This window comes from Salvelinus alpinus, chromosome 8, assembly GCF_045679555.1.
Source record: "Salvelinus alpinus chromosome 8, SLU_Salpinus.1, whole genome shotgun sequence".
NCBI classification, from domain to species: domain Eukaryota; kingdom Metazoa; phylum Chordata; class Actinopteri; order Salmoniformes; family Salmonidae; genus Salvelinus; species Salvelinus alpinus.
Genome location: NC_092093.1, coordinates 4866105 through 4878604, shown reverse-complemented (window position 1 = coordinate 4878604; position 12500 = coordinate 4866105). Strand labels below are relative to the sequence as shown.

The 12500-nt window shown below is 45.8% G+C and overlaps 1 protein-coding gene across 9 annotated transcripts in view; it reads left to right on the top strand.

Moving 5' to 3' along the window:
- eya4 (EYA transcriptional coactivator and phosphatase 4) overlaps positions 1-12500 on the top strand; it is a 148601-nt gene that overhangs the window by 115187 nt on the left and 20914 nt on the right. For all 9 annotated transcript variants that reach the window (XM_071412472.1, XM_071412467.1, XM_071412471.1 and 6 more), the window contains 3 exons: positions 3104-3278; positions 3590-3714; positions 4209-4292. In XM_071412472.1, coding sequence (XP_071268573.1) covers positions 3104-3278; positions 3590-3714; positions 4209-4292 — 384 coding nt within the window. The remainder of the gene's footprint in view (positions 1-3103; positions 3279-3589; positions 3715-4208; positions 4293-12500) is intronic.

The window sequence follows — 12500 nt, the reverse complement described above, 5'->3', positions numbered from 1 at the left end:
TGAATTGAAAATCAGATTAAATATATGTTTTATCTCTCCCATCTACAGACAATATTCCATAATTGTCAGGGGTGTGTATGGGAGGCAAAGTCAGGTGCAGGAGAGCAGAGTGTAATAAACAGGAGCACATTAATTCCGGTCCAAAAATGACATAGGAACAATAACATGCCAAAAACACGGAACCTTGCAAAAGTATGGCGCCTGACAAAATCCACATAACAATAAACAATTACACACAAAGACATGGTGGGGAACAGAGGACTAAATACATGCTGTGTGATTATGGAATGATTATGGAATGAAAACCAGGTGTGTAATGGAACAAGACAAAACAAATGGATATATGAGAAATGGAGCGGCGATGGCTAGAAAGCCGGTGACGTCGATCGCCGAACGCCGCCCGAACAAGGAGAGGAGCCGACTTCAGTGGAAGTCGTGAACAATAATGACAAAGTGAAAACATGTTTTTAGACATTTTTTTCAAATTTATTGACAACGAAATACAGAAATATCTCATTTACATAAGTTTTCACAACCCTGAGCTGAGTCTTTCTGGGTAAATGTCTAAGAGCTTTCCACACCTGGATTGTATAACATTTGACCGTTATTCTTTTCATAATTCTTCAAGCTCTGTCTAATTGGTTATTGATAATTGTTAGACAACCGATTTCAGGTCTTGCCACAGATTTTCAAGTCGATTTAAGTCAAAACTGTAACTCAGCCACTCAGGAACATTCACTGTCTTCTTAGTAAGCAACTCCAGTGTAGATTTGGTCTTGTGTTTTAGGTTATTGTCCTGCTGAAAGTTGAATTAATCTCCCAGTGTCTGTTAGATAGCAGACTGAACCAGGTTTTCCTCTAGGGTTTGGCCTGTGCTTAGCTTCACTACATTTCATTTGTATCCTGAAAAACTCCCCAGTTCTTGCCAATGACAAGCATACCCATAACATGATGCAGCCCCCACCATGCTTAAAAATATGAAGAGTGGTACTCAGTGATGTGTGTTGGATTTACCCCAAACATAACACTTTGTATTCAGTTCATTTCTTCTTCTTTTTTTTCTTCTTTTTTTCTCTTTGCCACATTTTTTGCAGTATTACTTACAGTTGAAGTCGGAAGTTTACAAACACTTAGGTTGGAGTCATTAAAACTCGATTTTCAACCACTACACAAATTTCATGTTAACAAACTATAGTTTTGGCAAGTCGGTTAGGACATCATATAATTCACTGTATCACAATTCCAGTGGGTCAGAAGTTTACATACATTAAGGTGACTGTGGCTTTAAACAGCTTGGAAAATTCCAGAAAATTATGTTATGGCTTTAGAAGCTTCTGATAGGCTAATTTACATAATTTGAGTCACTTGGAGGTGTACCTGTGGATGTATTTCAAGGCCTACCTTCAAACTCAGTGCCTCTTTGCTTGACATCATGGGGAAATCAAAAGAAATCAGCCAAGACCTCAGAAAAAAAAGTCTGGTTCATCCTTGGGAGCAATTTCCAAACGCCTGAAGGTACCACGTTCATCTGTACAAACAATAGTACGCAAGTATAAACACCATGGGACCACGCAGCCATCATACCGCTCAGGAAGGAGACGCGTTCTATCTCCTAGAGATTAACGTACTTTGGTGCAAAAAGTGAAAATCAATCCCAGAACAACAGCAAAGGACCTTGTGAAGATGCTGGAGGAAACAGGTACAAATGTATCTATATCCACAGTACAACGAGTCCTATATCGACATAACCTGAAAGGCCGCTCAGCAAGGAAGAAGCTACTGCTTCAAAACCACCATAAAAACGCCAGACTGCGGTTTGCAACTGCACATGGGGACAAAGATGGTACTTTTTGGAGAAATGTCCTCTGGTCTGATGAAACAAAAATAAAACTGTTTGGCCATAATGACCATCGTTATGTTTGGAGGAAAAAGGGGGACGCTTGCAAGCTGAAGAACACCATCCCAACCGTGAAGCACGGGGGTGGCAGCATCATGTTGTGGGGGTTCTTTGCTGCAGGAGGGACTGGTGCACTTCACAAAATAGATGGCATCATGAGGATGGACAATTATGTGGATATATTGAAGCAACATTTCAAGACATCAGTCAGGAAGTTACAGCTGGTCGCAAATGGGTCTTCCAAATGGACAATGACCCCAAACATACTTCCAAAGTTGTGGCAAAATGGCTTAAGGGCAACAAAGTCAAGGTATTGGAGTGGTCACCCAAAGCCTTGACCTCAATCCTATAGAAGATTTGTGGGCAGAACAGAAAAAGCGTGTGCGAGCAAGGAGGCCTACAAACCTGACTCAGTTACACCAGCTCTGTCAGGAGGAATGGGCCAAAATTCACCCAACTTATTGTGGGAAGCTTGTGGAAGGCTACCTGAAATGTTTGACCCAAGTTAAACAATTTAAAGGCAATGCTACCAAATACTAATTGAGTGTATGTAAACTTCTGACCCACTGGGAATGTGATGAAAGAAATAAAAGCTGAAATAAATCATTCTCGATTATTCTGACATTTCACATTCTTAAAATAAAGTGGTGATCCTAACTGACCTAAGACAGGGCATTGTTACTAGGATTACATTTCAGGAATTGTGAAAAACAGAGTTTAAATGTATTTGGCTAAGGTGTATGTAAACTTCCGACTTCAACTGTAGGTCCTGAATGGCAGGAAGCTTGGCCCCAGTGATGTACTGGGCCGTACGCACTACCCTCTGTAGCGCCTTACGGTCAGATGCCGAGCAGTTGCCATACCAAGCGGTCAGGATTCTCTCGATGGTGCAGCTGTAGAACTTTTTGAGGATCTGAGGACCCATGCCAAATCTTTTCAGTCTCCTGAGGGGGAAAATGTGTTGTCGTGCCCTCTTCACGACTGTCATGGTGTGTTTGGACCGTGATAGTTTGTTGGTGATGTGGACACCAAGGAACTTGAAACTCTCGACCCGCTCCACTACAGCCCCGTCGATGTTAATGGGGGCCTGTTAGGCCCGCCTTTTCCTGTAGTCCACCATCAGCTTCTTTGTCTTGCTGTAGTTGAGGGAGAGGTTGTTATGTTGTGTTGTTGTTTACTAAGTCTGTTTGTTTGTGTTGTTTACAGGACTATCCATCGTACACAACGTTTGGCCAAAACCAGTACGCCCAGTATTACTCCGCCTCCACCTACGGAACCTACATGACGTCCAATAGCATGGATGGAACCGGCTCCTCGTCGGCCTATCAGCTGCAAGACTCCAACCCCGTCATGACAGTACAGGCCAATGAGCTCCAACCAGGTACGCCCCTGCCAATCACCACACACTTATGGAATTACAACCAGTAGTCAGTCAGTCAGTGTGTGTGTGTGTGTGTGTGTGTGTACTTTAGTTTAGGTCTCATTAGATTTTGGTGTTGATAAAGATGCAGTCAGTTACAGAGATCTGACTCCTGTCTGAACACGTTGTGAGCCTTTACATTTGGTGTGTGTGTGTGTGTGTGTGTGTGTGTGTGTGTGTGTGTGTGTGTGTGTGTGTGTGTGTGTGTGTGTGTGTGTGTGTGTGTGTGTGTGTGTGTGTGTGTGTGTGTGTGTGTGTGTGTGTGTGTGTAGAGGACACGGTGCAGAGCCCCATGAAGGAACTGGATGATCGTAGCTGTCGGAGTGGGGGAGGAGCTAAAGCCAGGGGGAGGGGCCGCAAGAACAACCCCTCACCGCCCCCCGACAGTGACCTGGAGGTACCCACTGACACACACACACACACACACACACACACACACACACACACACACACACACACACACACACACACACACACACACACACACACACACACACACACACACACACACACGCAGGAGCACATACACACACACAGACAATTATTAGCATTGTCACATGATGCTGAATACTCCCCTCTCTCTCTCTCCCCTTCTCTCTCTCCCCCCCACCTCTCTCTCCCTCCCCCCTCTCTCTCTCTCCCCTTCTCTCTCTCCCCATCTCTCTCTCCCCATTCTCTCTCTCCCCCCCACCTCTCTCTCCCTCCCCCCTCTCTCTCCCCCCCCACCTCTCTCTCCCTCCCCCATCTCTCTCTCAACCCCCATCTCTCTCTCTCTCATCTCTCTCTCTCCCTCCTCTCTCTCCACCATCTCTCTCTCCCTCCTCTCTCCCCCCCACCTCTCTCTCTCTCCCCCCCATCTCTCTCTCTCTCATCTCTCCCCTCTCTCTCCAGAGGGTGTTTGTCTGGGATCTGGATGAGACCATCATAGTGTTCCACTCTCTGTTGACAGGCTCCTACGCTCAGAAATATGGCAAGGTGAGACGCCCCGCCCACTACCACTCTACCCTACACTACCCTACTCTAATCTATTCTACTCTACTCTACTCCACTCTACTCTATTTAACCCTACTCCACCCTACTCTAATCTATTCTACCCTACTCTATTTAACCCTGTCCTACTCTACCCTATTCTACTCTATCCTACCCTACTCTATTCTACTCTATCCTACCATACTCTATTCTACTCTATTCTACCCTACTCTATTCTACTCTATCCTACCCTACATTTACATTACATTTAAGTCATTTAGCAGACGCTCTTATCCAGAGCGACTTACAAATTGGTGCATTCACCTTATGATATCCAGTGGAACAACCACTTTACAATAGTGCATCTAACCCTACTCTACCCTATTATCCTCTACTCTACTCAACATTTTAGTCATTTAGCAGACTCTCTTATCCAGAGCGACTTACAGGAGCAATTAGGGTTAAGTGCCTTGCTCAAGGGCACATCGACAGATTCTTCACCTGGTCGGCTCAGGGATTCAAACCAGCGACCTTCCGGGTTACTGGCCCAACGCTCTTAACCACTAGGCTACCTGCCGCTGTCGAACAAATCCCCCAAAACATCTGTATAAATAAACGGACAGATCTTTGAATCATTTATCCAGAGGGACAAGACAGGGATGACTGTTGTCTTGTTATTTATTTCCTTTAGCATCAATAATCACAACTCGTGGTTTTATCCAGGGCATAGAGATCAACATCTATCATTTCTATTTTATTCAGATTTTGTTTAATTTTATTCTTTATACTATAACATAATAAGATCAAATAATGCAACAGAATATCTCATCTGCTAAATGAACTATACTGAACAAAAATATAAACACAACATGCATCAATTTCAACGATTTTACTGAGTTACAGAAATAAATAAATTTGGCCCTAATCTATGGATTACACATGACTGGGCAGGTCCGCAGCCACCTACTGGGGAGCCAGGCCCAGCCAATCAGAATAATTCTTGCCCCACAAAAGGGCTTTATTACAGACAGAAATACTCATCTGTTTCATCAGCTGTCTGGTTGGTTGGTCTCAGACGATCCTGCAGGTGAAGAAGCCAGATGTAGAGGTCCTGGGCTGGCGTGGTTACATGTGGTCTGCGCTTGTGTGGCTGGTTGAGCCAGATCAGGGCCTAACATAACGACAACTCAGAGGATGCTATTCTGTTCTTCTGAAATAGTCTACATTTTCTTCATATCATGTTTCTTTAGACCTGTCTAAAATAAATCATGGATTTATTGTGATGCTGTAGGCTATATTATATGGATTTAATACATGTAGATGTTCCAAAGGTGGCTTGTAAGCTATGCAGGAGATGCTGAACATGTTCTGTTAATTAAAGGTCAATTAACGCGAGACCAGCGGTTATTTGCACGACGATCACCTGCTGACAAAATGTCATGACCGTCACAGCCCTATAGTGTGCCATTCAGAGGGTGAATTGGCAAGACAAAAGATTTTAAGTGCCTTTGAACTGCAAAAACTGCTGAGTTTTTCACGCTCAAATGTTTCTCCGTGTGTATCAAGAATGTTCCACCACCCAAAGGACATCCAGCCAACTGGACACGACTGTGGGAAGCATTGGAGTCAACATGGACCAGCATCCCTGTGGAACGCTTTCAACACCTTGTAGAGTCCATGTTCTGACGAATTGAGGCTGTTCTGAGGGCAAAAGGGGGTGTAACTCAATATTAGGAAGGTGTTCTTAATGTTTTGTAAACTCAATTCCATTTGTATTTGGGAAAATGTACATGAATTCATGAGGAGGAAAGAACCAATATCGCCTGGCAACCCTGTTTGTAATTACCCATCTTACCTCCGGTGTGTAATGACAACACCATTTAAAGTCCTTGTTCCAAAGTGGCATCGTGAATTTTGATCATAATAATAAATCTCTACTGTCATTCAATCGATTACAAGAAATAACAAAAACGTGGGTTATCCAAGACCCGATTTCTTAAAATTCTTACAATTCAGAAATCTTATTAAATCACTTCAACAAATTGTGGATAAACCAAAGGCCTATATCATAGAAAAAATACTTAAAGAATCTCCGTCAAATAAGTTGATTGCCGAGTTATTTCAAAGGTTGATTAAAACTCTACCTGATGGTTCAGAACCTAGGAAGGGAAAACTAAATTGGGGAAACCGATCTAAACTAAGAAATTGAGGAGAACCATTGATCACAGATATGTGAAAATACTCATACCTTCCCCTACAACTTAAGACATAAAACTACTGCGATTGAACATAAAATCATATGACTTCCTACACTCCTGACAGATAATTCATATCTCTGTTGGAGACGCACAAAGAAAGCCCCTATCACATAACGCTGTGGACCTCTGGCAGACTTGACACCATGTTGGGATAATGTCTGTACATTTCATTGTGTCTATTTATTTCCATCCATCTCCATGATTATGTCTGTTGGAAAATGTAAATATTAGTGATCAATATCAGAGCCATATATTATTAGAGCCATCATTTGAGCCATCATTTGGAAAGTCTTATATCCGTCCTCCAGTTTGTTATTATCTAGTTACATTCCTTTACATTTGGTAATATTATAAAGTTACTAAACAACAAAGAAACTGATATTTCACAGCATTTGGAGGACATATGTTGATCACCTTGGAGAGCGTTTGTACGGTTGCCGTTGTGTTATGTTGTTTGTGACGTAGACAAAAATAAAATCAACGAGAAAATTATAACAGAAAAGGTCAGAGTTCAGTGGCTATCAGCTTTATGCCTAATCAGTGTCCCAAATGGCACCCTATTCCCTATGTAGTGCACTACTTTAGACCAGGGCTCTATGGCACCCTATTCCCTATGTAGCGCACTACTTTGGTCATAAGGAGTGCATCAAATAGTTAATGGGGGGCCATTTCAGACACATCTACTGTATACCTCTCCTACTGTATACCTCTCCTACAGTATACCTCTCCTACTGTATACCTCTCCATACCTCTCCTACTGTATACCTCTCCTACAGTATACCTCTCCTACTGTATACCTCTCCATACCTCTCCTACTGTATACCTCTCCTACAGTATACCTCTCCTACAGTATACCTCTCCTACTGTATACCTCTCCTACTGTATACCTCTCCTACTGTATACCTCTCCATACCTCTCCTACTGTATACCTCTCCTACTGTATACCTCTCCTACAGTATACCTCTCCTACAGTATACCTCTCCTGCTGTATACCTCTCCTACTGTATACCTCTACTACTGCATACCTCTCCTACTGCATACCTCTCCTACTGTATACCTCTCCTACTGTATACCTCTCCTACTGTATACCTCTCCATACCTCTCCTACTGTATACCTCTCCTACTGTATACCTCTCCTACTTTATACCTCTCCTACTGTATACCTCTCCTACTGCATACCTCTCCTACTGCATACCTCTCCTACTGTATACCTCTCCTACTGTATACCTCTCCTACTGTATACCTCTCCATACCTCTCCTACTGTATACCTCTCCTACTGTATACCTCTCCATACCTCTCCTACAGTATACCTCTCCTACTGTATACCTCTCCTACTGTATACCTCTCCTACTGTATACCTCTCCATACCTCTCCTACAGTATACCTCTCCTACTGTATACCTCTCCATACCTCTCCTACTGTATACCTCTCCTACTGTATACCTCTCCATACCTCTCCTACTGTATACCTCTCCTACTGTATACCTCTCCTACTGTATACCTCTCCATACCTCTCCTACTGTATAACTCTCCTACTGTATACCTCTCCTACTGTATACCTCTCCTACTGTAAACCTCTCCTACTGTATACCTCTCCTACTGTATACCTCTCCTACTGTATACCTCTCCTACTGTATACCTCTACTACTGTATACCCCTCCTACTGTATACCCCTCCATACCTCTCCTACTGTATACCTCTGCTACTGTATACCTCTCCATACCTCTCCTACTGTATACCTCTCCTACTGTATACCCCTCCTACTGTATACCCCTCCATACCTCTCCTACTGTATACCTCTCCTACTGTATACCCCTCCATAACTCTCCTACTGTATACCTCTCCTACTGTATACCTCTCCTACTGTATACCTCTCCATACCTCTCCTACAGTATACCTCTCCTACTGTATACCTCTCCTACTGTATACCTCTTCTACTGTATACCTCTCCATACCTCTCCTACAGTATACCTCTCCTACTGTATACCTCTCCATACCTCTCCTACTGTATACCTCTCCTACTGTATACCTCTCCATACCTCTCCTACTGTATACCTCTCCTACTGTATACCTCTCCTACTGTATACCTCTCCATACCTCTCCTACTGTATAACTCTCCTACTGTATACCTCTCCTACTGTATACCTCTCCTACTGTAAACCTCTCCTACTGTATACCTCTCCTACTGTATACCTCTCCTACTGTATACCTCTACTACTGTATACCCCTCCTACTGTATACCCCTCCATACCTCTCCTACTGTATACCTCTGCTACTGTATACCTTTCCATACCTCTCCTACTGTATACCTCTCCTACTGTATACCCCTCCTACTGTATACCCCTCCATACCTCTCCTACTGTATACCTCTCCTACTGTATACCCCTCCATACCTCTCCTACTGTATACCTCTCCTACTGTATACCCCTCCATACCTCTCCTACTGTATACCTCTCCTACTGTATACCCCTCCATACCTCTCCTACTGTATACCTCTCCATACCTCTCCTACTGTATACCTCTCCTACTGTATACCTCTCCTACTGTATACCTCTCCTACTGTAAACCTCTCCTACTGTATACCTCTCCTACTGTATACCTCTCCTACTGTATACCTCTACTACTGTATACCCCTCCTACTGTATACCCCTCCATACCTCTCCTACTGTATACCTCTGCTACTGTATACCTCTCCATACCTCTCCTACTGTATACCTCTCCTACTGTATACCCCTCCTACTGTATACCCCTCCATACCTCTCCTACTGTATACCTCTCCTACTGTATACCCCTCCATACCTCTCCTACTGTATACCTCTCCTACTGTATACCCCTCCATACCTCTCCTACTGTATACCTCTCCATACCTCCCCTACTGTATACCTCTCCTACTGTATACCTCTCCATACCTCTCCTACTGTATACCTCTGCTACAGTATACCTCTCCTACTGTATACCTCTCCATACCTCTCCTACTGTATACCTCTCCTACAGTATACCTCTCCTACTGTATACCTCTCCATACCTCTCCTACTGTATACCTCTCCTACAGTATACCTCTCCTACAGTATACCTCTCCTACTGTATACCTCTCCATACCTTTCCTACTGTAAACCTCTCCATACCACTCCTACTGTATACCTTTCCTACTGTAAACCTCTCCATACCTCTCCTACAGTAAACCTCTGCATACCTCTCCTACTGTAAACCTCTCCATACCCCTCCTACTGTATACCTCTCCTACTGTAAACCTCTCCATACCTCTCCTACTGTATACCTCTCCTACTGTATACCTCTCCATACCTCTCCTACTGTATACCTCTCCTACTGTATACCTCTCCATACCTTTCCTACTGTAAACCTCTCCATACCACTCCTACTGTATACCTTTCCTACTGTAAACCTCTCCATACCTCTCCTACTGTAAACCTCTCCATACCTCTCCTACTGTATACCTTTCCTACTGTAAACCTCTCCATACCTTTCCTACTGTAAACCTCTCCATACCTCTCCTACTGTATACCTTTCCTACTGTAAACCTCTCCATACCTCTCCTATTTTTTACACCCCCCTACTGTATACCTCTCCTTGGCACAGGTGACTGATAAAATAATGATCAAATATTTACCTAAAGAAGACGCAGGCTGGTCATTGGTTTAGAAGATGTGTCAGGTATTTGAAACTTAGTTAATAGCAGGGTGGTCTTGGCTGTGGCACCCTTCTCTCTCTCTCTCTCTCTCTCTCTCTCTCTCTCTCTCTCTCTCTCTCTCTCTCTCTCTCTCTCTCTCTCTCTCTCTCTCTCTCTCTCACTTTCTCTCTCTCACTTTCTCTCTTTCTCTCACTCTCTCTCTCTCTCTCTCTCTCTCTCTCTCTCTCTCTTCCTCCCTCTCTCTCCATGTCTCTCTGTCTCCCTCTCTTTCTCTCTCCCCCTTCCCTCCCTCCCTCTCCATTTATCTCTCTCTGTGCTCGGTATGTGTCTATTCTGGGAGTCTCACGGTGTCAGCGAATCGCCTATCTATCGCAGATGATGGTTTTTGCAGCTGAGCTGCGGGTTGGCAGGGCTGCCCCCCAAACCTCTCTCACACCCACCCAGTCCCCCAAGGGTTTTAAAGAGGGGCATAATGTTGATGGGACAGAACAAGTGTGACATGTCTCTCTCTCTCTCTCTCTCTCTCTCTCTCTCTCTCTCTCTCTCTCTCTCTCTCTCTCTCTCTCTCTCAGCATCTACTGAGATTAGTTGAACATACCAGGCAGAGGGGGGAGGAGGGCAGTGGGGGAGGAGATGATGGTGGTGATGATGAAGGCTCCTCCTTTGTCACAGTCAGTAGAGGACTGGTCACCCCTCAGAGCCTGGTTCCTCTCTACCCAGTACAGCCAGTAGAGGACTGGTCACCCCTCAGAGCCTGGTTCCTCTCTACCCAGTACAGCCAGTAGAGGACTGGTCACCCCTCAGAGCCTGGTTCCTCTGGTCTACCCAGTACAGCCAGTAGAGGACTGGTCACCCCTCAGAGCCTGGTTCCTCTCTACCCAGTACAGCCAGTAGAGGACTGGTCACCCCTCAGAGCCTGGTTCCTCTGGTCTACCCAGTACAGCCAGTAGAGGACTGGTCACCCCTCAGAGCCTGGTTCCTCTGGTCTACCCAGTACAGCCAGTAGAGGACTGACCACCCCTCAGAGCCTGGTTTCTCTGGTCTACCCAGTACAGCCAGTAGAGGACTGGTCACCCCTCAGAGCCTGGTTCCTCTCTACCCAGTACAGCCAGTAGAGGACTGGTCACCCCTCAGAGCCTGGTTCCTCTCTACCCAGTACAGCCAGTAGAGGACTGGTCACCCCTCAGAGCCTGGTTCCTCTCTACCCAGTACAGCCAGTAGAGGACTGGTCACCCCTCAGAGCCTGGTTCCTCTGGTCTACCCAGTACAGCCAGTAGAGAACTGGTCACCCCTTTAGAGCCTGGTTCCTCTGGTCTACCCAGTACAGCCAGTAGAGGACTGGTCACCCCTCAGAGCCTGGTTCCTCTGGTCTACCCAGTACAGCCAGTAGAGGACTGGTCACCCCTCAGAGCCTGGTTCCTCTGGTCTACCCAGTACAGTCAGTAGAGGACTGGTTACCCCTCAGAGCCTGGTTCCTCTCTACCCAGTACAGCCAGTAGAGGACTGGTCACCCCTCAGAGCCTGGTTCCTCTCTACCCAGTACAGCCAGTAGAGGACTGGTCACCCCTCAGAGCCTGGTTCCTCTCTACCCAGTACAGCCAGTAGAGGACTGGTCACCCCTCAGAGCCTGGTTCCTCTGGTCTACCCAGTACAGCCAGTAGAGGACTGGTCACCCCTCAGAGCCTGGTTCCTCTCTACCCAGTACAGCCAGTAGAGGACTGGTCACCCCTCAGAGCCTGGTTCCTCTCTACCCAGTACAGTCAGTAGAGGACTGGTCACCCCTCAGAGCCTGGTTCCTCTGGTCTACCCAGTACAGCCAGTAGAGGACTGGTCACCCCTCAGAGCCTGGTTCCTCTGGTCTACCCAGTACAGCCAGTAGAGGACTGGTCACCCCTCAGAGCCTGGTTCCTCTGGTCTACCAAGTACAGCCAGTAGAGGACTGGTCACCCCTCAGAGCCTGGTTCCTCTCTACCCAGTACAGCCAGTAGAGGATTGGTCACCCCTCAGAGCCTGGTTCCTCTGGTCTACCCAGTACAGTCAGTAGAGGACTGGTCACCCCTCAGAGCCTGGTTCCTCTGGTCTACCCAGTACAGTCAGTAGAGGACTGGTCACCCCTCAGAGCCTGGTTCCTCTGGTCTACCCAGTACAGCCAGTAGAGGACTGGTCACCCCTCAGAGCCTGGTTCCTCTGGTCTACCCAGTACAGCCAGTAGAGGACTGGTCACCCCTCAGAGCCTGGTTCCTCTCTACCCAGTACAGCCAGTAGAGGACTGGTCACCCCTCAGAGCCTGGTTCCTCTCTACCCAGT